At 38.3% G+C, this 27803-nt stretch overlaps 1 protein-coding gene across 2 annotated transcripts in view; it reads left to right on the plus strand.

The window, feature by feature from the left end:
• Nucleotides 1-27803, plus strand: part of NFATC3 (nuclear factor of activated T cells 3) — a 53657-nt gene that overhangs the window by 21614 nt on the left and 4240 nt on the right. For both annotated transcript variants that reach the window (XM_083749888.1, XM_083749889.1), the window contains exons 3-9: nucleotides 1668-1830; nucleotides 12118-12317; nucleotides 14478-14650; nucleotides 16233-16373; nucleotides 17298-17353; nucleotides 18694-18820; nucleotides 20344-21405. In XM_083749888.1, coding sequence (XP_083606014.1) covers nucleotides 1668-1830; nucleotides 12118-12317; nucleotides 14478-14650; nucleotides 16233-16373; nucleotides 17298-17353; nucleotides 18694-18820; nucleotides 20344-21405 — 1922 coding nt within the window. The remainder of the gene's footprint in view (nucleotides 1-1667; nucleotides 1831-12117; nucleotides 12318-14477; nucleotides 14651-16232; nucleotides 16374-17297; nucleotides 17354-18693; nucleotides 18821-20343; nucleotides 21406-27803) is intronic.

Below are 27803 nucleotides of genomic sequence, written 5' to 3' on the forward strand. Positions count from 1 at the left end.
TTTTTCATCTTCTGAAACATGGAAAAAGGTGGATGGTAAGATGACTTAGCTAATTAAGGGTTCTGCTTTTAACCTAGAAAAGGCTGCATGGATTTCATTAAGTTAGGAGGACAGCACTTAATTATGGAAGGTGATCTTAAGTAATCCAGACATCTATTAAATAAATCTGTCTATTGGGAAAGAGGCAGTCATGGCCATATTCAGTAGGCTAGGGTTTGCAGGTGTCTGCTTATGCTCCATAGGAAAGCTTAGGCAATCACTGTATTACAAGCAGCAGTCTTTCCATGACTTCAGAAATGTGAGTTTTACAGCCTGGCTAATGAATATTTTGGAATAATGCAAAAGTTTACCGTGGGGAGTGAGGCTCAAACACCATAGTTATTGGCTTTGTAGTATTATACTTCATTGAAGAGTGAATTTCAGATTAAGATTAATAAGAATTATGGTTCTGAATGCATGTTTAACTGCTCATGATGGTCACATTGTATTTAAAACAGTTTAAAGTACATAACTTTTAAAATTTGATCCTGCTATGTTTGTTTGACCCTGCTTAGACTTCTGTTTTGTTAGCCAATCTTTTATTTATAATGCTACAATAAAGATAAGTAAGAATCCCTCTATGGCTGCTAATAACATTTAAAAATTGTTTAAACATCTTGAAAGACCAGTAACAATAGAAAGCCCACATATGCATTCCTTAGACTGAATGATCAGGGTTTTTTTAAATAGAACTTTTAATGTGTTTAAATAAGAACCTAAACTTCAATAATGCATAAGAACAAAAAAGGAAAAAAAGGAAAACAACAAAACTGAGTGAAAACGAAAATTAAACTTGTACACAAATAGTACAAACTTGGGTTGCTTCATTCACATTCCCTGGAAAAACCTATTATTGGTGTTGGGGTAGTAACATTTTTAAAAATACTTGTTTTATTTTTAAATATCAGGATATTTTCTTTGAATGATCACATAGTTGGGCTCAAACTGTTCCACTTTTCTGATCAACTCAAGAAGTGAAATCTGTCCCAAGTAGGCCTCTCTCATAATTCTTAGTGGGTGAAGTGGTTAATATGAGAGGAAGTGCTGGCTGTGATATGCTGGACTAAAATATATATTTTGGATGGGATGGTTGTTCTCTTTTACCAAGCACACAGCGTTGGGCTCACCATACGTGGAATGGTGAGGGAGGAAGGGGACACCCACCTAGCCAGCCAGATCAACTGAATTAACCCTGGTAATCAGTGCAGTGAAAGATGTCACAGCCACATGGCTCTCACATCTGACCAAAGGATACAGGGCTTCTGTTAAGGGTTGGTTTTTTGAGTTAAATTTTGCAGAGGAGATTGGGTGAGGACTTCTGCATGCAGTGAAGGTTTATGAAAATGCAACAAATGTCACTTTTGCACATGGTAGTCTCTCTTCATTCATACTATGTCCTTTTCATGGTGGCAATTGCCTTATAACTGACTACATTACCCTTGTCCACAAGGTCCACCATTGCATGAAATATTTTACTGTATTCAATAGATTTTTATTCTGTTTGATTTTTGTATGCTTGCTTTTATTACTGTATTTGTAGTGCTTGCTGCCCTTGGCGCGGTTTAGAAGTTGAAAGTGCGGGGTATAAATGTATTAAATAATGAAATCTGTTCACTTCTTGTTTTTAGCACATCTTCGTTGCCTCCCCTAGACTGGCCTTTGCCTACTCAATATGGACAGTGTGAATTGAAAATAGAAGTGCAACCAAAAACTCATCATAGAGCACATTATGAAACAGAAGGCAGTAGAGGAGCAGTAAAAGCATCAACTGGTGGCCATCCTGTAGTGAAGGTAAAAGATGCTAATATAATGTTTTATCCGTGTACTACTGTTAACTTTGAATGTTAATGAAGATTGTAATAGAGGTGTGTGTTGAATGATAAATTTTGAAGCGTTTTTATCTTGCTCTCCAACCTAAAAAGAGTCACATGGCAGCTTGCAAAGATCAGTTCCTGCTCTCAGCCTTGCAATCTAAAGGCATGGTACTGGTGAAATGGCTGGTTTCAGGTGACAATTGATGAAGGGAGGAGTCTGATGAAGGTGGCTTCTCTGCAGAGCTGATTGGGACATTATTTCTCTTCTATCCCTCTGAGGTAGTCCAATGAAATTATCTACGTACAGCCGGACTTGAGAACCTTTGCCCCTCCATATATTGTTGGACTCCATCAGCCCTAGCCAAGATGATCAAGAATGCCAAGAGTTGTAGTTCAGTAAGCCTGGAGGGTTTCAGTCCCTCCATCTCAGAGCTACAAAAATAAGGCTGACAGTCCTTTGTACAAGTATTGGAAAAGCTTTAAATTTTGTTCATCCCTGATTATCTGTGGCAAATGACTGTTACTTTCAAGGGATGAGGTCATTTTCTCTGTTCTGGTAATAGCTTCTGTGCCAATAATTGAGAGAAGTGTGTTGAAGAACAACATTACTGAGGTTTCATGTATAGTTCTCATATTCAGGGGTTGTTGTTGGGGTTTTTTGCCTTAAAGATCCTGTCTCAAGATAGAAAAGAAAACCAGATTGCCAAGAAATTAGTTTTAGAAAATTACAAGTTATGTTTGATAATAAGTGAAACCATACATTATGTTTATGCTCTGTTAGTTGGGACTTTAGCTTGCTTACTTTGTGGATTGTGTTTTTAGTCTAGAAATGCGCACAATTAGAAAAAGCTAGTTTTAATAGATGTGATAATAGTTGCTTGTCCTAAAGAATGAGATGGAAAATGTAGCAGAGGGTGGTACTTTTTGTTAGAAACTGTCCGTAGGGCAGGGGCATGCAGGATATCAAGTTCCACAGAATATGCCACTGAGGAGAGTGTTGTTCCACTTAGTTCCTTCTTGTGGGCTTCCCATGGGCATCTGGTTGACCACTGAGAACAGAATGGTGGATAGGTGAGTCTTTGGCCTGATCCAGCAGAATTCCTATTGAAACTAATTAGGCATCCTGTCCTATGAGCAGTTTCCTAGCAATAGGATCCACACTCCAGTCCAGAAAGCAAGCGTGACTTGACTGTGTTCAGGAATTTTAGTAGGAGCAATGACTAACACCTGCTCAACATGTCCTTTTTATATACCGTACAGATTACTCGCAATTTACACACATTCAACTTTTCAACATTCAACTTTATGTGCTTAGCATGAATGAATGAGGCATAAAGGGAGTGGGTGTCTGGGGAAAAGAACTTTGGCAATCCTACCTGCCATTGTACCCATTGTGTTTTGATTATATGCAATTTTGGCTTTATGTACTACAGTACATAACTCCAGCGTAAGCTGAGAGTTGTCTGTATAACACAAGTGGGCTTTGAGATAAATGTAATACCATCTATATGAAGAAGCACTGGGATTTTTAAAATTATCAATTCAGGTTGGGAGATGGGAAGGAAGAAATTTCCTAAATTGTATAATTTCAATAATCTAATTGTATAATTTCTAATAATCTAATTGTATAATTTCAATAATCAATGAACTAATTGTATAAGGAAGAAATTTCCTAAATTGTATAATTGTATAATTTATGTAACAATTAAATGAGTGGAGCCCAAATAGATGCTTGGATAGAAATATTGAAAATGAAACAGAACCCACAGATCAAGTTCAAATTTTAACAGTATTAGAATACAGCTCTTACTTTTTAAAAAAATAAAACTGCTTCTTTTTAATCAAGAGGGCAAACACTCCCCAGGTGAAGAGTCTAGTTGTATTATATATTATTTTTCTTCCTCTGCTTCTTTCAAATATCTCTTCTTTTTTAGATTTGCCATATGTATGTAAGACTTTAGCACTAATTAGTAGGTATTGAACTGCTTTGAAAGTAAGTTAGGATGTATGCGGCATTTCACTCCCATTTGTGTTATTCATGAAGTTTATATACATATATGTGCTCATGCACATACATTCAGTTACTGATACTGAAATGTATGTGATCTATAGGAGCTAATGTAAAGGGATGACAGCTCCCCATGCAGGAGATACACTACTATTCCTTATCACAACTAAAACTCAGTTGCTGATCTGTACAGTCATTGTTCAGTCTCATCTTGTGTAGAGGGAAGAAGGTGAGTGGTCTTCAGTCTGTACAGTTTTAGTTAACTGTGCTGTCGTGCTTTCTTGCTCACCAGTTGGTGCTGGACACACCAGTCCTTCCATTCTCCCCTTGCCTTTGTGTGAACTTAAGTTATCCAGAGAACTTTTTTAACTGGACAGCCTATAGATATAGTTACCTTAAAGTAAATAAAAATGCTGCTGTTCTAAGAGATTTACCCATAGCACTATTCTACTGTTTGTCCACTTTCAAGTGTGCATTAATGTGTCCAATTTGAGTGATCATCTCTTCTATTTCAGTAGTGCAGTTGACTTTCTGAGTTGCTTCTACATTTTTTGATTGAGAGAAATGCTGTCTTCAAAAAACAGCCTCTGTAAACAAAGTCTTGAAGCAGCTTGCCAAAAGTGTAGTTTATGTGGAGCTGGGATTATTGAACTAACTTTGGATAAGCTGATAGTTTACAAGGATTTTTCTTGTTTTATAATGGTTATTAGAACCAGTTAAGTGTTGCAATGTGAGATTGCTAGAAACCTAAGCACCATGCATAGCCTTTTATAGAATAACATCTTAGCAGTAAGTATTAAAATTGGTTGTTTACCACTTTTATTTTGAAATAAGTTGGCTTGTGTGAAAGGAACATTACTAGGACCACTTCTATAATTAAGCAAAATAAAGTGTGCTGAGCTTGGAGTTCATATGAGAGCCTTTCCACAAAGCTTACATTATTTGATGGGGGCAGTATTGGGGTATGAATTATAAGGTATTGGAAAGTAATAAGAAATACCAGTCAGGATTCTCACTGGGTGGCCTTGGACAAGTTCCTGTTTCAGTTATTAAAGCTCATGGACTGGTGGTGAGGATAAATGAAGATAACCTAGAGTTTCTTGGAAGATTGGTGGGATACAAATGCATTGAAAATGAGATGAAATTTAGTTTAGCCTTGAATTGAATTCAGAACATTTCTGACCATAATTACTAAAGGAACTTTCTCCACTCATTCATCACAACTTGACTGTCATGTTAGTCTGTTGTGCTTCTGTTTCTGGTGGCTGTTCTTTCTTGTATTTTCTTTTTTAAATAGAGGTCTCCATGGGCTCCATCATTTATTATCAGTTTTTAGGTCCAAACTAGTTATAAAAGTGAGAGATCTGTGAACATATCGGTTGCATTTCAAAATCCTCTATTTCACTCTATTACTACTGCATTGGTAGTAGGTTTAAATCAGGGTTGTGCAGTGGAGAAAGGGAAGATTAACCCTAACCATGTGTCATCTTTCCATTTTTAAATCCCCTACCAGTTGCTGCTTGCCCCATGAAGAGAACATTAAAATGTCTTGCAGTTCCTCCATTAAGCACAAACTGATATTGTGCCACTCTGTTTTATTTTCCCTCTGTGCATGCAGTTGGGATTTTCCTGAAGCTGGTACAACTATATGTGTTTAGAAGTTAGCACTTAATTATGAAATCTCTGGCCTGGTAGCTGGAGAGTTTGCAAGAGAATTGATAAGGTGATGTTGATGAAAATGTTGTTTAACGTTGGAGCATAATGTTTAATATTAGCTTGCCTTTCCCAGCCCTTCCATTGTATGTTCTCAAGATGCTTACCCTCAGCACCCTTGAGGCTGTTCTGTATGTTGGCGGTTAAATGCAGAATAAACTGCCAATCTGCTAAAGGAGGTGGGGAGTCAAAACTAGAAGATACAAAAAACGAACTTTGACTAAAATGACTTTAAAGTTTGCCTGTTCAGTTTTCTTTGCTATATGCATGCTCATTTTATATTTTTGAAATTTTTTACAAGTACCTGTTCTGCACCAGTTCTGTGCTTGTAGCCCCCCAATCTGGATTGTATGGGTTATTTTCTGCAAGCACCTATATAAGATGGCAACTTCAGATCTGGAAATTTAAAGGTCTAACCAAAATAATTCTAATGCTGTTTAATATGGTAACATTATTTCATTCCAAAATGTCAGTTACTAATTCAAGCAATATGGTCAAAAGCTTAACCTTGTTTTTAAATTTTATTTTTATTGCTTTTCTTAAGTTTAAACAACAACACATGCACACATATCACAACATACACAACAGAAACAAAGTTTAACTTTGTAATAAAAATCTGCATGCATCTTTGGTTGAAAGCATTGTGTTCTAGATATTTTCAAATATTAAAAATGCATTCATAAATTCATCTCGCTTTACATAAAAGCAGAGTTATCCACCTGTAACACACTAGTACAATTAGTTTTTTCAGGGGGAAACTATTGTAGCTTATCCTTTGGTGACCTTCTCTCTTCAGCCTTTCAGCTTTAGTTTAACTTAGCATCCACTGACCTTTGCTATGGAAACGATACAGAAACACACAAACAACTTGGCAGAGTTTCCTCCATAAAGCAATGGGTTGTGTGTTACAGTATACAGTTACTAGCGGAGGGTTTTTAGAGGTCAGTAGTGACAGTGTGCTGTAACTTTTTCATTATTTACAACATTCTGTTTGATCACTTGGGTGAAGAGTATATGATTATGTTTACAAAATGAAAGTGTATGATTGTGTTGCACATGAGTGTGTTTAGATTTAACTGGAGCAGATGCTGGTAGTAAATATAAATTTATTTTAAATATACTGTGCTCCCTTTGTAATATTACACTTCTAGCTCTTCTCCTCTCCCTTCAACCACCAGTTTAATTTACTATCTTTGTGTAAAGGACATATGGTTGCATATTCAACAGGCTGGCATTGGTGTCAGTAATCTAATTAAATTTAATATTTATGGGATGATTTATCACTGCCTAACTTGTATGAGGATTTTGGATTTTACAGAAGGACAACAATGCAGCTGTCATTCCAAGTAGACATACACATTTTCTTTCTGGAAGACTTGTAAAGGGCGAAATCATGCAAAACTCTTCTGCATGGGTGGATTCATAGTTAAGGAAGACTGCATTGAACAGAACTATTGTGGGGACATAGGTTGCTGCCTTACACCAGACCAGTTTATTTGTCTGTCCTAGGGCTGTCTACTCTGACTGGCAATGGCTCTTTAGGGTCTCAGGAAAAGGTCTTGTTCTTTACTTGTTACCTGGTTCTTTTAACTGGAAATAACTGGGACCTTCTCTGTATAAAGTATGTGCACTACCACTGAATTATTGTCAAATGTCTCTCAGAAACCTTAATGCCAGGAAAAAGAATCTTGAGACAATATTGATGATAGTTATTCTGGTTTTTTAACTCCTCAGCTTCCTCTCCAAGGAGATGTACAATAAAATAGTCTCTACACAATACTGTAAGCACAATGCAGTTGGAACATCCACTCTGGCACAACTTATTTTATTTATTTATTTATTTATTTAATATATCTATATTTGTACTGGGTGATACCTGGTTTTCAACATCATGATATATCACCAGCTAAATATGATATCTCTATATATCACAGTACATATCTGTGGTGGTGGAGGGCCTTGCTGGGCCTCCCCATGGTGGCAGAGGGTCCTGCCATACCTCGCTGCAGTGGCAGAGGGTGTGTCGTGTTTCCGCACAGCGGCAGAGGGCCTTGACGAGGCTCCCTGCGGTGGTGGAGGGCCTTAAAATTTAAGAAAGTAGTAGATTTAATAAAAATATTAAATAAACTTCTATATAATATATTTAATATATTTTCAACCAACTTAAGAATAGTTTAAGTGATTTGCTAGCCAAGTTGCATCTGCTTCCCCACTCAGAGGTCTAAGTGGAATCTCTGCATGCCTAAGCCCCACTGAGTTCAACTAAACTAACTTCTACCTTCCTGGGAGCAAGCCTCATTGAATTCAGTAGGGCTTGCTTGTGAGTAGACACAAATTTGCTTGCACTGCTTACTGAAAAACACCCTTCCCATCATTCTCACATAGTACCCAACCTCCCATTTCAGCATAAGGCAGCCAGCTAAATCTCCCCTCCATTCGCCCTCCCCCACAGAAGAGCCCCCCCCCCCAAGCCCTCATCTCACCAAGCTCTTCCTTTATATCCAAGGGAGGGAGGGCAAGCAAGGAAAATATAGTCTCCTTTAAATAAAAAAAACCCCTTCCTTTTTGACATGGAGGAAAGTTATTTAGGGGGAACCAACAACGTAAACACCACCAGAAAATTTAAAAACACGCTTCCTTCTCTTTTTTCACTGGTGGGGTTGTGAGAGAAGAAAGAAGTTCTTTCCAGTTCTTTGTTTAGTTCTTTGTTTGCTGCTGCATCTTGACTGTCTAGCTGGGGGGGGGGCGGTGTTCCTGCATTGTTAGCAGGTTCTACATAACTAGCTGAGTTCTAAGTGGAAAGACATGGGTGGCGCTGTGGGTTAAACCACAGAGCCTAGAGCTTGCCGATCAAAAGGTCGGCGGTTTGAATCCCTGTGATGGGGTGAGCTCCCGTTGCTTGGTCCCTGTTCCTGCCAACCTAGCATTTTGAAAGCACATCAAAGTGCAAGTAGATAAATAGGTCATCCATAAGTCATCCTGTTCAGTCATGTGCCAGACTTGTACTGGGGTCTAGGGATTGATTAGGGATTCTGCTGGTGTATCAGCCACCCTGCTTCCCATTGGTTTCCCTGCCTGAGCTGATGTAGATGGTCCCTAAGTTGATGTTGAGGAAGATTGATCTGGGAAAATTTGGCGAGACCATTCTATCCAGCTTGATTGGCACGCATATGAAAGCCTTGGCCAGTCTGTGGTTATGCAGATGACACAATGCTGCATATTATTATTGTTTCAATTGTTTCTTGCTGGTTTTAACTTGGTTTTTTTGGCTGGGCTTATTGCCTTGTTGTAGTGTTTTTATTTTTTATTTATTTTAAATAATGTTTATTCAAATTCTAAAGATTATAAGGAAAATATTAAAAAAACAAAAAACCCAGAAAAAATATAAACCGTTAAAAAAAAGAAGGAAAAAAAACAGCTCAAACCTTTACATAGCTTTCTTTCCTTTGCTTATTCCCTTGACCTCCTCACACCTCCCTTTTTTGTATTCTAGTTCAATTAAGTATTTCAGCAAATCCTTTCCAACTTTGTTTTTATCCTAATAATTTATCTTAATATACTGTAATTTTACATTCTCATCTTTCACCAGTTAAAAAGTCAATTTTTACCTAATCCTTTATATCATTTCTGCTAAAATCACATTACTTCATTCCAACATCCTTCTAACATTCCTGGATTTTACAATATTTCTGTAGATAAACTTTGAATTTTTTTCCAATTTTCTTTATCCTAATAATTTATCTTAATATACTGTAATTTTACATTCTCTTCTTTCACCAATTAGGCATCCATTTTTACTTTATTTAATCATACTTCTCCTTAAAACTGATATATTTAAACTTAATCTCTTAAGAAATTTCCCCTAGGGTCATAAAAATTTCATTCCACGGATTTTTCCAACTCTCATCAAAAAAAATTTTTTTTAAAAAAATCTCCATATATACATTTTAAACTCCCAGTTTTCTTCCACCGTCCCCCCTACCCGGTCTCGGCCCCTGCCGTCAGTTCCATCAACCTCCAACAGTCCATCAACCTGGAGATCTTATGTCCGAGGCTCTTAACTCTTCTTCATGTCCCATCTGCCGATCGTCTTGATAATCTTTGGTACTAAAAAGCAGATCTCGGGGGAGCTCCAACCCATCGATGCTCATATTCCTTCTTAACAGGTCTCGCCAGATTTCCATAGTTAAGGCTAGGGCCCATAAAGTATTCCAAATCTTGTTTCACAATTCTTCCAAATCCAAAGGCCCCAAAAGCTCCAATCACCTCTTGGCTCAAATTCATATCCCAAAAGTCATAAGGGGGTCTCTCCACCTTTCATTTTCCAGATCAGGCCAGATTCCCATCTTCAATGACTGGCTTCTCCTAATTACAGTCATATAAGGCCTCATCTTGTAATCCTCCATTTGCCTCTGTAGGGTTAAGGCTCCCCCTTGTATTGCTTTATACTCCACAACAGCAACTTTCTCCTTCTCTAATTCATCAATATGTTCAGTTAAGAAAGATTCCTGTGCCGGGTTCTTGTCGACTTCTATGCTAATGCCCACTTTTGTTCCCAAAATATCAATACTGGTAGCCATGGCATCCATCTGTTTATGCAGCTTTCCCAACAGATAAAATGTTACCTGGCAGGGGAGACACCTTGATCATGTTTTTATTCTGAATGGTGTTTACACAAACCACCCAGGGAACCTGGTTGGAAGTACAATATATAAACGTATTCAATAAATACAAGACAACATTATTGCAGGGCAACATTTGCATGGGGGGAAATTGGTGGACAGTTTAGGTTCTTAACCACTGTGGTCTAATTGACCCCAGTGCCATGATTAGTAAAACACTTCTCTTTTTTAAGCATAGGATGATCAAGACATGTAGAACCATTCTTATTTTGTTGTTCCAGAACAAGTCTATAACTTCTTCCAGCCAGTGTAAATGTTTAAAAATAAAATATTGGAGAATAGTTATACTGAGTTTCCCAGGCACATTGCATTATGTGGCAGTTAATTTAAGATTAGTACAGTTGATACAGCACATTGCTGCTTCCTTAAAATATCCTAGTTTATAACATCGTGTCCCCAACAGCTGTTGGAGTTTGTAGAAAACCCGGCAGTAGTAAGGCCATGCTGGTTCATAAATGTCAAAATGCTGTATTTACCTTATTGGGGCCAATTAACATGGGCAACTTTCCTGCCAAGTAGTATCTTTCTCTGCCTGTCCCGCCCATCACTTTGGTGTAGAATCTAGGTGAAATTTAAGCTGGTGAAGAGCACCCCCTCTTGTTTAACCCTCATTTGGCACCTGGATATAGCTGTCTGAATGCTTAATAGGTGAGCCAGACTAGCAGCCTTGTCAGGTGATGTCTCATCTCTTATTCCTGGGATACAGTGATTATGTTCCCCACAACACAATGGGGAGTTATTGTTGGGAGTGATTGTGAATTTTGATTGTATTTGATACATTTCTTGATGAGCCAGGAAGTCAAGTCACTAGTTGGGTTTAAGTAAGCTGCTGTCATTTCTGTTCAGCAGTAAAGTGATATTTAAAGTACTGTAATTCCTTCACTGAGGTCCAGCTCTGAGGGCCTTCTGGCGGTTCCCTCACTGTGAGAAGTGAGGTTACATGGAACCAGGCAGAGGGCCTATAAGGTAGCGGCGCCCACTCTGTGGAACGCCCTCCTATCAGATGTCAAGGAAATAAAAAAGTATCTGACTTTTAGAAGACATCTGAAGGCAGCCCTGTTTAGGGACGTTTTTAATGTTTGATGTTTTATCGTATTTTTAATTTTTTGTTGAGAGCTGCCCAGGGTAGCTGGGAAAGCCCAGCCAGATGGGTGGGGTATACATAATAAATTATTATTATTATTCATGAGTTACAAAGATTGCAATGAATGTATGGGAACTATTTTAAGTGGTGGTAGTAGAATTCATATTTAAAGTTTTTTAAATAGGTACAGCTACAAAAGGGACGCGGGTGGCGCCGCTGTGGGTAAATGCTTCAGCGCCTAGGGCTTGCTGATCGAAAGGTCGGCGGTTCGAATCCCCGCGGCGGGGTGCGCTCCCGTTGCTCAGTCCCAGCGCCTGCCAACCTAGCAGTTCGAAAGCACCCTCGGGTGCAAGTAGATAAATAGGGACCGCTTTCTAGCGGGAAGGTAAACGGCGTTTCCATGTGCAGCTCTGGCTCGCCAGAGCAGCGATGTCACGCTGGCCACGTGACCCGGAAGTGTCTTCGGACAGCGCTGGCCCCTGGCCTCTTAAGTGAGATGGGTGCACAACCCCAGAGTCTGTCAAGACTGGCCCGTACGGGCAGGGGTACCTTTACCTTTACCTTTTACAGCTACAAAAATGTATACCTTGAGACAAATTTGAAAACCAGTGGACTCTATAATCATGCCTTTTAAATTATTTGGACTCATGTAAGTAAATGTATTTATGTATGACTTACAGTCCGAATGCATTAACGTCTGTTTTTTAGTATTTGGGCAAAGCCAATTTCTTTTACAAAACCGGGATTCAGAAGTTATCTTCTTTTCTTTTTTATTAGCTCCTGGGTTATAGTGAAAAGCCAGTAAACCTACAGATGTTCATTGGGACAGCGGATGATCGTTATCTACGGCCACATGCCTTCTACCAAGTGCATAGAATCACGGGTAAAACAGTTGCTACTGCTAGTCAAGAGATAATTATTGCAAGCACAAAGGTCTTGGAAATTCCACTTCTTCCTGAAAACAATATGTCAGCCAGGTACGTCAAAAGATACGTTCAAGCAGATCAACATATTGCATTCCAGGTTTCCCAGCCATATTTAGGGAGGTGATGTTACAAACTTCTTAGGAAATGTGTGCTATCTTCTAATGATGGCTTCTCAACAGTCGCTTCATTTTAAAGAAAGTATTCTCCAGATTGATACAAGATTTATTATGGATGCATTTTCCTAACCTGTAAATGACACACTGAAATGTTTTCTGCTATATAGTGTTTCTCTTAAATGAAAGATTACCAGTTTCTTGCAGTAGTTTAAAGTTGTTGCGGCTGCTACTGTATTTTACATTAAATGAATGAGAAATCTTTTTTACAGTAACGTGAAGCAGGATTTTTTAGGTGTAGCTGTCCCTACGACAGGTGTCTTCAAGTTACATTTTGGATTGTTTTTTAAACTATATCTGGATTTTTATGGGTGTAAATCATCTTGACACATGTAGAAGGTGGATCATAAATACATTGGCTAGATAATAACCGATTCACTTACTTTTTTGTATTTGCATATTAGAATTTTAAAGTAATTTTTATTAGCCTGTAAGCATATTCAGGATAGCTGTTTGTTCTCTCTTTAACTCCCCATGCCTCTACAATTTCTGTATGATTCATATTGATTCCCGAAATTATTATTTTTTAAAAAAACATATACACAGCTCAATTGTAAAAAACCTCAGAGCGATTTACAAAAATTGAAAGTTTTTTTTCAAACAAAACAAATGTTTCTAGTCCATGTAATAGCAAAATACTAAGATCTGACCAAATAGGAATGTTAAAATAGATTGGCTCAGATGTAATGTTTTGATCTCCAAACCCATGTTTTGGCAGGTTAGGCATGTGCATTCCCTCCCCTCATACACTCAGATTTCCTCCTCCCCTTCCTCCGTTGCACAAGTCATAGTTTGGGTGCAACAGTAGACTATGGTTTGCTCAAACTAGGAAGAGAGTATGTGGGATAATGGAGACCATGAGCCTTCACCATGTTGTTTGGAGGGATAGGAATGTTGTATTCGAACTGACTTGGTGAATTTGAGCTTAATCTAACCCTCAAGATTTATTAGTTCAGATGGAAGAAATGTGATACATGAAGGTAACAGTTGCTGAATGAGGCTTGCAACAAGTGCACCCTAGCCACCAGCTGTAGTCTGGCATGTGCAATTTTCATGAGCATTACTCATGAGAATTTCATTGGCATATGTTAACTATAGGAATAGTCACCCAAGGTTCTTTCAACTCCTACGTTTTCAGAGTGGACCTTAGTTTTGGATAGTTTGTCTACTTCTACCATATACCTGTGGTGTAATACTTTGCCTGTTTAGTGTTTTGCAAATTTTAAAAAGTATCCAGTTTCTTCCACATTTTATTATATGCATAGTTTGCCATTTCAAAATGATCATTTCATGGAAAAATAAGAGATTGTTTTGTTTCTTTGTGTGGCACAGCTGCGGTTGCTTCTAAAGGTGACTCCTGCCATTTTAAATAGCATTCTTTGTTTCTGCATTTGTTAATGGTACTGGGGTAGAATATTGAGACTGTATTCCAACATAAGCTAGTAAAAACAATGTGCATGGATGTTGGTTTCATGTCTGACAAGCATTCAAACAGCAAGAAGGAAAATATAATAATAATAATAATAATAATAATAATAATAATAATAATAATAATAATAATATTTTATTTATATCCCGCCCTCCCCAGCCGAAGCTGGGCTCAGGGCGGCTAACAACAATCAAAATAGTCCAACATTCTAAAAACATTCATTATAAAATTAATTAAAATCAAATTAAGATCAAATTAATGGCAACCATCAAGCAAAATTCTGTGCAGATTGCCAGAGGAGGGGGTCAGGCTGCGCCCTGACCAAAGGCCTGGTGGAACAGCTCTGTCTTGCAGGCCCTGCGGAAAGATGTCAGGTCCCACAGGGCCCTGGTCTCTTGTGACAGAGCGTTCCGCCAGATTGGAGCCGTGGCCGAGAAAGCCCTGGCTCTAGTTGAGGCCAGCCTAACCTCTCTGTGGCCTGGGATCTTTAGGATGTTTTTATTTGCAGACCGTAAATTTCTATGAGTAACTATAAAATATGCATACTTGAATTATATAAAAAGAAACACCTGACATGTACATTTTCATTCAACTCTCTGTCTCCCATAGTATTGACTGTGCAGGTATTTTGAAACTCCGCAATTCTGACATAGAACTTCGTAAAGGGGAGACAGATATTGGAAGGAAGAATACAAGAGTGCGGCTTGTGTTTCGAGTTCACATCCCACAGCCTAATGGAAAAGTCTTGTCCCTTCAAGCTGCTTCAATACCTGTTGAATGCTGTAAGTTTTCTCTTCTTTGTGTTGTGTTCCTCATTGAGTACACTTAATAAAATAAAAACTGATTTCATGCTGGATTCATCCCCTTTGATGCTAATTTGTACTCATTTTTAAGTTATTATTTTGTTGTGTTGAGATTTTGCCTTTGTTGGATTAATTGGCTAGATCAGGCTTCCTCAACCTCGGCCCTCAAGATGTTTTTGGCCTATAACTCCCATGATCCCTAGCTAGCCGGACCAGTGGTCAGGGGTGCTGGGAATTGTCGTCTCAAAACATCTGGAGGGCCAAGGTTGAGGAAGCCTGGGCTAGATCCATATTGATAGTTATAGAAATACATAATATTAGAATTCTGAATTTAGCATGGCAATATATATTATTGCCTTATTATGGGCTGTGTGGGGCTTCTAGCTGGAAGGAAATACTGGTATAAAATTAGATGCAATTTACATGCATAACATTACCTGAATGGATAAAGACAGCCAAATTACTGTCAAATAGATCCAGGGTTTTGGTTTTGTGTTGGGCTCCTTTAAAAGTTAATATTGGTAGGAGAACTAAATGGGATTTGCAGTTTTGTGGGAAACAATTTTATTATAAAAATGGCATGCATCAAATACTCTAGGAAAGCAAACTGCACAATTTCAGAAGTTTGGGTGTAGGGGCTAGGGAGTTATGATAAATGAGTGTAGTGGGAGATGGGAAAACTTCAGGTTTGTGTTCTGCTGTATTGGCACCAAAAATCAGAAAGCTGATTAACAGGAGTGGATTGTGGGGAGATGGTCCAGAGACAGAGGGATTCAAATGTCTATCATTTCCAAGGAAACACCCCTAACAGAACTAGGAAAGACTACATAATAGACAAGAACAAGGTGATATGTTACTTTAACATCCATTCCCAAAAGTTGATTTGAGAGCCCTGGTAAAATCCCTCTGATTGGAAACTAAAGAGCTCTTCTTCTCCCTTAAATGGCAAGCTTAGGGAGAAGTGTTTCCATTTTTGGAGATCTACTGCACAGTTTATTAAACAGTCACATTCACCTCAATCTGTTTAGAGGTCCCCACTTGTGTTTGCAGCATTTCTGATGATTCCCCTTCAGCTAATAAAAGCTCTGAATATGTCCCACTTCAGTTTTTGATTTGGAATTTGTCCAAATCTGATGCATACCCTCACAAAATAACTTGCATTTTGATATAAATGCTTTTGAACTACAATTTCTTTTGAAAAACATTATTTGAGTCATGTAGCATTGTTTTCAACATGGGATTTTCCACCCATTTTAATAGCTTAAATTGTGCCTCATAGCAGATTTTTATAAAATTTGTTCTAATTTAGCATTTTCCTTTCATAGATGGGGCATAGTTGACTGGAAACCAGCTTAGTGATAATGATATATGGATAAGAAAAACTTGTTTTCCTCTCCTTTAGGAAAATGAACACTGCATGATTACCAGCACCTATCTACGATAATAATCATGTTTAAATGATGCACACTGTTTTAAATGGTAAATACAGGCTTTGGCCACCTTACCCTCTTAGCTATAATTCTAGCATGCTTATTTATATTTGTACATCTTTTTCACAAAGCTCAGAGATCGGCTCAAGAACTTCCTCAGATAGAGAAATACAACATCAACAGTTGCTCAGTAAATGGAGGCCATGAAATGGTTGTTACTGGATCGAATTTCCTTCCAGAATCAAAAATAATATTTCTTGAAAAGGGGCAAGGTGAGTATATAGCACAACATTAGTGAATTATATATGTGTGTGCATGCGTGTGTGTAATTGTAGTATGCAATTTAATATAGAATGTTTTAAATATATAAATAACAGAGCTACTAGCAATATATAACTGCAAGTACTTGGCAATCATTTTTAATGATTTTAATGCAATTTCCCAACATTTTTTCACAATTTGTTTAATAACACAAGTTTAAGATTATTCCACAAAATTCTACAAAAATGTAAAAGTCAATATTATGTAGTTATTTACCAAAAAAACCTAAATTATATTAATTTAACCAAAATATATTTTGAATTCTCAAATCATATTACAACTTTTCATCAGCCCTCATTTTGGGAATTGAAAAATTCAACACACCCTACAACATTTCTCATCAAATGTGACATTAGAAACTCGTGTAGAGCAACAGCCACTGTTTCTGCACATTAGAGTTTTCCCTTACCAAGGTGCTGCTTCTTACTTTCCCAGTGATTTTTAACCTGGTTTGCTATTCTTTCAGCAGGTGAAGGAGCCTTAAGTCTCCCCACCTCCCAAGTGTAGCCTCTCTTTGCACTCCTTTTTTATGCAAGCTATTCTGCAACTGCAGCAGCCACTAGTTATGAATTAATTCTGAATGTGCCAAAACAACAATTTCCTTCTCTCCCCTATTTCAGATTCCTCTTTGAAACCTACCTTTTCTATACAGTATTCATCTTTCTGGACTCTTTGCTAGCAGTTAAATCAAGGCAATTCTGTGTCAGTACTATGCATTACTCAAATGTTGGGGATCTCGTGCATTGAGATACCTTTGGATTTTTAAAGGAAAACTAGCATGAAGGATTTTTACAGTCTGTGTTTTGTCTATCATTAATTCTTAGATTGCTTTTTTCAGTAATTTGATACTTCAACTAAAATCTTTCTCTTGATAGATGGAAGGCCCCAGTGGGAGGTGGAAGGAAAAATAATTAGAGAAAGGAGTCAAGAGGTGAGCTTTCTTTTAAACGTGGGGAATTATTTTTAAATGTACTGTAGCCTTGTAAGCAGCTTGGCAGACACTTGAGCACAATGTGGGTAGCCATAAATTTTCTCATTTTAGCAGAAAGGTTAAATGTTTAAGTATAACTGATCTACTTCATGGGTGTTTACATATCAGTAGGGGTGCAAAAATGTTTGCAGAATGTAGGAGCTAGCTAGTTTTTCTAGGAGTTGGCTTTGAGCATGGCAGTTAGACCAGAATTGGCCAGTAAGAGGAAGTTTTATGTTCTTTCTGCAAGGACTTCACTGAAAGGTGGCAGACCCTACCTGGAATTCAGAATTTCTGATGCAGAGCCTTTCCTCCATTGAGTGCTGTGACTATTATGGTTGCTCAGGAAGGGCTTATCTCAGTGGTAGTCATGCTTTATGTGCAAAAGAGTGCAGCTTTCAGTCTATGGCACCTCCAGGTGGGGGATGAGAAAAATTCCATTATGAAACCCTAGAGAGATACTGCCTGTCAGCTCTGTATTGTCTACATTGATCATGTAGGCCAAAGAGCTGTATCAATAATGAGGGGAAAAGGCGCCCACATAATCTTATTGCTGCTTAATATGTTTGAGAACTGAGTTCTGGGTTTGAAAGAGCTCCTGAAGCTATATCCTGGGCAGGCCAGATTAATATTAAAAAGGTTTCTTTCTAGAGTACTATCTGGAAACAAGGAGAAAAAAAGATATTAAAACAGAGGAGGTGGAAAAGACTAAAAATAGGCGTTGGAGTAGTGGAAAGGAGTTGAGCCCAGGGGCTTGGGATGTAAAAGGAGCCAAAATGGTGTGAAGAAAAAAGGGGATAATAGATTTCCAACATACTACAGCAAATATAGCAGAAGTCCTTTATCTACCTTTTAGCCACAGAGAACCCAGCCATGTCTAAGAAGTTGAATTTATGTGCCACTGACATGTCCAGTAGTATAGATGTTTGGTTAGCAAATGAAAATTCTGGAATATACTTTACATAATTAAAACATGAATATGATGATTTGTCCTGCATCAAGGAACTGCTTTATAAGAAATTTAAAATCACAGTTAGATTTTCTGTGACTTTTAAGGATACAAAAGAAAGGGAGTGGAGAGATGGGGAGGTGGCCTATTGAACTTTCCCAGCGATGGCCATTCTGTAAAAAAGATGCCACCACTTAAAAGTCTCTGCTTGGTAGCCTAACAAATAGTACAGTACTTTAGGGGAGGAGAAAGCATATGCTTTGCCAGCTGATCTTGGAGAGGACGAGGCTTATTTAGGGGAAGATGTTTGCTCTTGCTTTTAATATGCAAATTTCATTCGTTTTTCATTCAGGCTACAATTGTTCTTGAAGTTCCTCCATACCACAACAAAACAGTTACAGCTACTGTCCAGGTGCAGTTCTATGTTTGCAATGGCAAGAGGAAAAAAAGTCAGTCTCAGCGTTTTACTTACACTCCAGGTACATACATACCTTCTTTCTAGTATAAATCAAGGGTGAAATTCAAAATGTTCTTTGTTTCAAATTTCAATAGCACTTAACCTGGATTTGGGGTACCTGTTTTTTAAAAATTATTTTTGCAATTATATTTGGCTATGGCTATTAAGGTGCCTAAATTGGATCTTGATGTTTTGTACAACACTGTAATTGTTGGCAGCTGATAAAAGGTTGAGAAGTCCATCCAGCGGTATTTTGAAAGCATTAATTGTAGCTCTTGACCCAAGATCAGGGGAGAAACTGTTTACCTTTTGAGCTTGAAGGTTAGAAATAGGAAAAGCTCTTCAAAATGCAGAATAAATGTGAATGTCAATGCTGGGTGGAAAATACAGTATTTTCACTTTTAATACACATCTCTCCCACTCTTGACAATCTGTCTCAAACCAACCATATACAACTTACTCAGATGTATATAGTATTACTGTCTTGAGTTAAACATATCAAGATGTCTAAAACAATAGTGATGGTACACACATTTTGTAAAATTATGCTATCTCACTACACACAGATTATTAATTTTGAAAGCAAAATTTATTCAAATTATCATGACCATTTATGTAAAATAAACAAGCTATGCCATAAAATGACAGTCAGACTGATTCAAAAATAATGCTTCCCACACTGAATGTTGACTTTGCATACTGAAATGGGTCTCAGCTTTTTAAATTTTGCATAAAGTGCTTGTAAAAAGTTCTTCATTTTTCACAATTTCCATTGCTTATAATGTGAAAATCTTTAGGTAATATAAACCTATATGATCAATAGTTGTGTATATTTCATTCACTACTTTCAGCAAAGATTGACTCTCAAAGCAGCTTACAATTAAAATCTATACAAAGACAGCAGAGTTAGATATATGTGGGTGATTATAGCCAATGAGAGGAGGGCACAATATTTTCTGGTTCTTGCAGTTGGTAGCAGTTCAGGTTCCAGGCTTTTCTTTCTGACTTCTAACAGCACAATTAATTCTATTATAGTTAAGTGTGGCATAGATTCCATCTTGAATATGGGACCTTGTGCATGCAATCTCTAACATGTACCTTAATAAAGATATATATTGCTTACCGTGGCTGGGAATGACATCTGCATGAGACTCACATGGCTTCTTTTGGTCAGGATTGATTATACGGTGGTACCTCAGTTTACAAACTTAACCCGTTCCTGAAGTCTGTTTTTAAACCAAATCCATTCTTAAACCGAGGCACGCTTTCCCTAATGAGGCCTCCCGCCGCCGGGGACCCTTCCACCGTTCAGCTTCCGTTCATAGACCGAGGTAAAGTTCGCAAACCGGAACACTACTTCCAGTTTTGCGGAATTCGTAAACTGAATAGTTCGTAAACATGACTGTTCGTAAACCAAGGTACCACTATATGGCGATATGCATGGCCTTGTACTGACTTGGGATAAGGTTGCATTTTCTGTGACCAAGTTCTGATGTCCGTCATTTTATCTGAATTTAGTAAATAGTTGGTTTTCTTATTTCACAGTTGTACTAAAGCAAGAGAACAGAGATGAAATGGATTTGTCTTCAGTTCCATCGTTGTCCTTGACTCGTTGTACAGGTGTTAAAGGACTCTCTTCTCTCCAAACTCAGCTGCCTTCACCAGATCCAGGGCTCTCGCATGATAGTTTACTTTCTACTTCACCTAGGAGCCTTGTATGCCCAGTTCAGCAGACGTACACATCCATGGCATCCTCACCAGTATCTCAGTTGCCACACATCCAGAATAGAAGCATTAGTCCAGGTGAAGAGCATCATGTTTTGTCTCCAGCTGTAGTCCACCAATCTTTTCAGGTAACATCAGCACCTTCTGCGAGGCCTTCCTACCAGCCTATGCAATCTAATGTTATGTTTAATGGACAGACTGGTCTTCCCATGAACTCTGCTTCCTCCAGCCAAGGATATGATGCAATTTCCTTTCAACAAGATGCAGCTGTACCTCCATTGATAAACCTTAGCTGCCAATCTCTACCAACAATGCCCTATCTTTCTTCAAGTCCAGTTTCAGTGTCAACTTCAGCTGCAACAGGAGGGCATCCTTCAGTCCACCCAACTCAATCAAGACAATCGTCACCTCATTTGCAGTCAATGGGATACCATTGTTCAAATCCTCTGCAAAGTTCTGTCTCTTCCACAATGACTCAGTCCCTGGGACACCCTTCCACACAGTTGCAACAAGTTACTTACCATTCTTCAAATCCAGGTAACACTTCATCGCCATCCCCAAAACCTTCTCATTCATTGGGCCATTCACCACGATCTGGGCCATCTTCTCCACAATTGCAGCCTATGCCTTACCAGACTCCTAGCTCAGGACCCACTTCATCTCCTCCTCCAACTGCTGTTGGTCACTCTGGACAACAGTCCCCACAGGCACACAGCCCAGGCTTGGCTGGAATTCCTGCAGCTTCATCTTTGATGCATCATAACATATGTGACTCATCTCCATTTTCATCAGAGGAATCAGCTGTTAACATTAAACCTGAACCTGAAGATCGAGAGTTGAATTTTCAGACAATAGGGTTGCAAGACATCACTTTGGATGATGGTAAGTGATGTTATAAGTGTAAGGTTGAATGCGTTTTTGCTTTTAAAAAAAGCAGTATATTGAAAAAGAAAAGGGGAAAAAATAGTATAATAAAGGATTACATTTGGAGAGCCTGATACATACACATGACCTGGTTGTTGGCTTTTCTGTTTGTTGTAATATTGGTTGCAGGTATGCAACTGGGGAATGAGTGCTTGAGCATTGCATATGTGTGTTGAAGTCTGCTTTCTTGTGAGTTGTATGTATATCAGTGCTTTTCTATGGACAGAGAGCCTCTAGGTTAGGTGGACAGTCATCCCTTCTTAAGTCATTTAATGTTTTAGTGTTTGCTAGTAGGTATAATCCTATGTTATAGGAAGTTTAATAATGCCTCTCTAAACATGACTTTGTGTCATACTTTGGATGCAAATCAGATAGTTGAAGAAAGCATTGCTTGCTCCATGTGACAGCCCTTTAGATATTTGGAGATGACTATTGTATCTCCTCTCAATCTTTACCAGGCAAAACATATTCAATTCCCTCAACCAGGCCTCATAAGACTTGGTTTCCAGACCCTTGAACATCTTGGTCACCCTCCTCTGCATACAGTCCAGCTTGTCAATATCCTTCTTAAATAGTTCATAGAAATAATTGATAAAAGAGGCTCCTAAATATTTGCAAAGCACAAACAATTTTTGACAACTGCCTGAGTGTCCAAAGTGCATAACTTGCATCCACTGGTCAAGGATGCTCAAGTCTCCTGGAAAATTTACATACATTTCTCTTATTTTAAAAAAAACAATTATCTAAAAGAATCCGAATAGTGGAATGAGTAGCACAGTTACTTAGATTTTGAAAAGATTTCAAGATACTTGAGAATTTTTCCATGAAATGTTCCTGTTTTAGTGTAACAATATGCAATCTTTGTTAACTGGTCTGAGGTTATGTTAACCTTGATTTATGTTCAGTATCAGATTATGATGACCTTTTGCTAATCTTCTTTTACTTCCTTATCCGTTGTATCTCCCATTACATAAAGCTGTGGATTAGAAAAGCAAGGAATAAGGCTGTGTATTTAGGAGTTTGCTTTGGAACTAGCCTATGAGCACATAAGGAGGGCTCATTACTTCACTTTCCCTATGAGCAGTATTTTTGGTATACCACTTGAAAGGGATGTTGCGTGATTAGTAAAACCTACATGTCCTGAAGAATTCATCCAAAATGTGTTGGGCTTTGCAGTATTTTATATCATTTGATAAAGTTAGATTTTAAGCACCATTTTGAATGTCTCAATTTTCTTTGTTGCCATTTTGTTTTTGTGCCTTTTGCTTTTGGTGTTGTGTCCCCACCCTCTTCGGGATTTCAGAATAGCTGAGATGACATGAATACAAGCCCACCTTCATTAAGAAGGTAACATGAATCGCCCCTTTTCAATTACAGTAAGCCTGCTACTTACGCACATTTAACTTGTGCACATTCAGCTTTATGTGCTTGGCAAAAAAGTATTTTTTTGGGGAAAAAAGGTGGCTGGTGTCCAGGGAAAAAGACTTTAGCAATCCCACCTGCCATTGAACCCATATTTGTTACTATACAGTATGTGATTTTGGCTTTAGGTGCAATCTCTTGAACATAACTGCCACATAAGTTATGGGCTTAAAGTGTTTTGGATGCTGTCCTGCTGGTGGTGGTTAGGTGACTAGAAGACATTAGCTCAAGTGTGACTCCAGTTGCTCATCTTGTAACTTGAGATTCTTGGTTTTAAAGGCTCTGGGGTTCAGGAGCGGCACAGTTCCCTGGAACTCTAAAAATCAGGCATTTCTGTGTAAATTAGGTTTAGGGTCTTGAACTTATAAGAAGATAGTAAGTTTCCCCAAAATTTACTTAAATTTCAAGTGAAAAACTTTATATTACACAATACAGTAATAACCTTTCCAAATTAAAATTGTTCTTCAGGAGCTCTGTTCCAACCTATGGGCATAGAAAAATAATTTGAGTATCAGATGGAGATGTCATAAGTTCCTAACAAAAGCATTTAATTCCAGAATATCATGTAATTAGTAATGATACAATGGAGCTCCTTTTCAAATGTACATAAATGAAAAATTTGGAGGACTCGTATGGTGGCCACCTAGTATAACTGATCATTCTGAGGAATTACAATAAATAGCTAAATGGAGTGATCCGCTTCTGCTTCTTGCGTTGCCTGGGCACTTCTGAAATTTAAGGCTTATTTGCCGTGTCATTTGTTACATTCTTACTAGTTTGGAGTTTTTATCACATTAGAACCTAAATGTGGTGGTGCAGTCTTGTCTGTTCCTAATCAGAAGCAACATAACCTAAGGATCTGCTTTCTACAGTTCATACCTTTCTTCCCTGAAACATTTGCTTTCTATCCCACTTACTTAAAATACCACAATTTATCTTGTTTGTTTGCTTTTAAATATTAGATCATAGAATTATACTTCTTGAAATCCAAAACTTTAGTCATTTCTAAACTAGGATTACTGGCACATTCATGACTCAGTTGTATTGTGATTCACTTGCATCTGAGCAGAGGTTCTACGGTTTGCCGATAGGTTAATGCAGCTTGCCAATAGACTCTTACTTTAAAGATCAAAAGGCAAAGCAGATCGTTCCAGCAACTTTATCAAGTGTCACTTGTCACCTGTTCTGCTTACAACTATACAGCCTCAAAATAATTTCCAAATGGTCAGCAGGTAATCAAGTAGTCCAGAATGCCAAGTTCTCAAGCTACATGTAAACAGGATTCCTTTTTTGCTCTCCCCCACTCTGGAGTATCTTGTATAAAATACATACTGCCTAGAAGTTTTATAAACCCAACAGCTCATAAAATATTAAGAAACACATAATTCCTTCTTCCTGGTACTTCTACTACTGGCACAATTTTATCAGATGAAATGCCACCATATGCTTTTTCAGGGACTACCGGCCCCTTCCTTGCATACAGCAACTCTTCTAACAGTGCTTTTAGGAATAAATCCAATAGATATTAAAGGCACTTATTCCTTGGTAAATATATGGGGGATTCCAGTCAAAAGCCATAGTTTTTTCTTAATATTGCTATCGGTTTTGGCATCACTGTTCTAAGCATTTGTTAAAAATAAACGTCACTTAAGCCAAATATTTGAAGGCTCAAATGAAGAGAAACACCAGTAACTTGCATAGAACTTTAACACCTCCTGTGTTGTTTATCCAGTATTTAGTCTAGGTTGTCTCCTATTAGGCCGTACAGAAATCAATGAACATTACTAACTTAAGTCCACTGATTTTGACTTAGTTGGATACAAACCACATTCATCTGAAAAGTCAAAGCCAAATGTGGATCTCTTAGGGAAACTTTTTATGGTCTTAGAGAGGAATAAAGTGTTAAATAACTAAAGATGTGAAACTGTGCAGAAATATATTCCAGTTAGCTCCCCAAATTGAATAAATGTGGCAAACGTGTGTGCTGCAGACTTTGAAACCTTTAGCTGCTGGCTGTAAGATATCCCTAGCTGGTTTAGCTGCTGAGATGTTTTGGATGCATTTTAAGCTCATAATTTTAAACTGTCTAGACCAAGAGACCAGATGGAGTATTGGTGCGAAGGAGGTATAAGAAGAAGGTAGTCCTATAATAGTGGTACATAACTGTTACTGTGTGATAGAGGATGCAGGGTGGAATGTAGGAAGCTGCCTTAAGCAGTGTCAGACCATTGGCCCATCTAGCTCAGTATTGTCTACACTGAATGGCAGCAGCTCTCTACAGGGTCAGTCAGGGGACATTTCTAGTTCTATCTGGAGATGCCAGGGATTGAATCTAGGACTTTATGCATTCAAAGTAGTTAGTTGCTCTACCACTGAGCTATGATCCTTACTTACCCTTCAGAACAGGGAATGAATATTTGCAGATAACCTTTGTTTTTAATCTAATTACAATTTGAAACAGATTGTGTTCACTTTTTTGTTTCATAAACATAACCTTGGTTCTCACCGCAATCAATTTCAGTATGCTTTTGTCAACAGAAAAATTAACTGAACACTTAGCAGTATATGTCTGGCTATCACAGAGTTAAGAACGATACTATGTATAATTCTAGAAAGCAGAAGCAGTCTAATTCCAAATAATGTTTATTCCTCTGTGTTCTGATGTTTAATAGAAACATGCAGATGCAGCCATTGACTTGAACAGCAGTGTGTTCAATAGCTTGCAGTGCATATAAGGACATTGTTGTCATTTGTAATATGATAGGATTGGCAGTGGATTTTACTGTATTTTATTTCTGCACTAAGGCATTATTTTGAATCAGCATCAAAATCGCATATTTAAAAGAATAAAAGTGCAATACATGTAGTCCCCTGTCCTCTTACCAGTAGACTGACTTGTTAACTAATCAGCTTCTAACTTTAGAAATTTGGCAGTATGTTCCAAGTCTGTTAGAATAATAGAATCATAGAACTGTAGTTAGAAGGCATCCCAAGGGTCATCTGGTCCAACCCCATGCAATGCAGGAATCCTGGCTACATCCCTACATGTGCTCAAACCACCAACTTTCTCGCCAAATGCACTGACCCATTGAGCCACCCGAGGACCTTTGGCATAGTAAATTATTATTTTCAGTTATGATGGAAAGATTTTGCCAGCATACATTCAAAGCATTTAATTATTTATTGTAAGCTCTGCATGTGACATTCCTCAGTACTTTCAATTTTATTAAAGTTTGTAGGCTGTTAAACATTGTGCTTCTTTAATTCTTTGCCCATACTGACTTTGTGTGTAGTCCCAAAACAACATCCTGGCCAGGCTGCAGAGTGTGTGGCTAAGAAAAGTGACCAACTCAGCCCCGAAATACTGGCCAACTGGGGCAGGAGTAAGGGTAATGATAGAGGGAGAAAAAGAGACTTTGTCATCTTCTTCTTCACCAATCTCAGTCCTGCCTGTGAATTTTTACAGGCACTTATATTACTACTATTATAATTTATTAAATGTATTTACCACCCTTTAGCCGAGGATCACAGAGCAGTTTATAGGATAAAAACACAAAATGCATAATATGACAAACAATACCACCTCCATACATAAAACATTGATTTCTCCCTTTAGTGATGAGCATTAACTCTGCATTTTCACATTTTAAAATTAAGCTGTTGCTGCTATGAAATTGCAAGTTTCTCAGAGAAACTGGGAAGAAGAAAATAATTCCTCTGTCTGTTTCTGGACATGTTGGGACTTTGAGCACAGGACTAGGATAATGCTGCAAAATGTATTTATTTTCAAGGTGATTTAACTAACTCAGAAGCAGTATGGAAAATAATTACCTCATGGGCCCACTACGCTATAGAAAAGGAACTGCAAGGAGAATCAATCTGTATTAAAACATGTTCTTGACAAATTCAAACATTACTTTTTAAAAACAAACTTGAGGTTGTCAGCCCTTGGGGCTCTTTGAAGGCATCTTAGCAGAACTGCTAGGTATTGCCAAAATTGCTTGGAAGCAATGACAAGTAGACAGGGAAGAGCTTTTAGGGTAGGGAATGTGATAGCACGTGCTGCAGCTGAGAACAAATCCATTGAAGCTCAAGCATAGCTTAGACTACTGGAGCATTGTCTGTAACTATTTTAAGAGTTCTGTTTTCCAGAGTGCCTCTCTGTGTGCTCTTCTGCATCTGATGGCTGATGCCCACTGACACATCTGGCAGTGTAGCTGGAGAGAGGGGTTGCCGCCAATTGAGAGTATTGCTGAGTTGCATATTTGTTTTGCACAATCATTAGCTGTAAAAGAGAAAGCTAGCAAGTGCAGGACACGTTGTCTGAAGCAGGGCCCCCCATATGTTTTTGCACTCCCATCAGTCTCAGTGTCAGGGACTGGCTAGACACTAAGGAGTGGTGGCTGGATACTGATGAGTGGGCACCGGGAGAAGGGACCAGTGGAATGGCGGAGCCTGTAACAGCCGGGACAGGCAGGAGAGCAGCAGGATTGACGAGTGAAGAACCAGATGCAGGAGGAGGGAAACATAGGTCAGGCTGGTGTAGTCAAGGACTTCCACACCTCCTCCTCCTGCTCCCACCTCTCCTGCTCCTCTGTCTCCCAGGACCAGAAGTGGATTGAAGTGGGATTGAAGTATGACTTTTGTATAAGATGACTCCATTCCTCTTATTTAGAAATTAAGGCATACCACATGACATAAGTTTCTGAATCCATGCATTGTTTACACCTACACATCCATTGCCAAAAATTAAACAAAAATTAAAGAAGACAGCTTGCTTCCAGTTGCATGCAGCTTCTGCAGCCAACCGGAAGCCACAGAAGGTGTGTCAGACATTCAGGTTCTAAAGAACATTCGCAAACTGGAACACTCACTTCTGGGTTTGTGGCGTTAGGGAGCCAAAATGTTCGACTCACAAGGCGTTCGCAAACCAA

The sequence above is a fragment of the Podarcis gaigeae genome, assembly GCF_964106915.1.
Source record: "Podarcis gaigeae genome assembly, chromosome: 8".
NCBI classification, from domain to species: Eukaryota; Metazoa; Chordata; class Lepidosauria; order Squamata; family Lacertidae; genus Podarcis; species Podarcis gaigeae.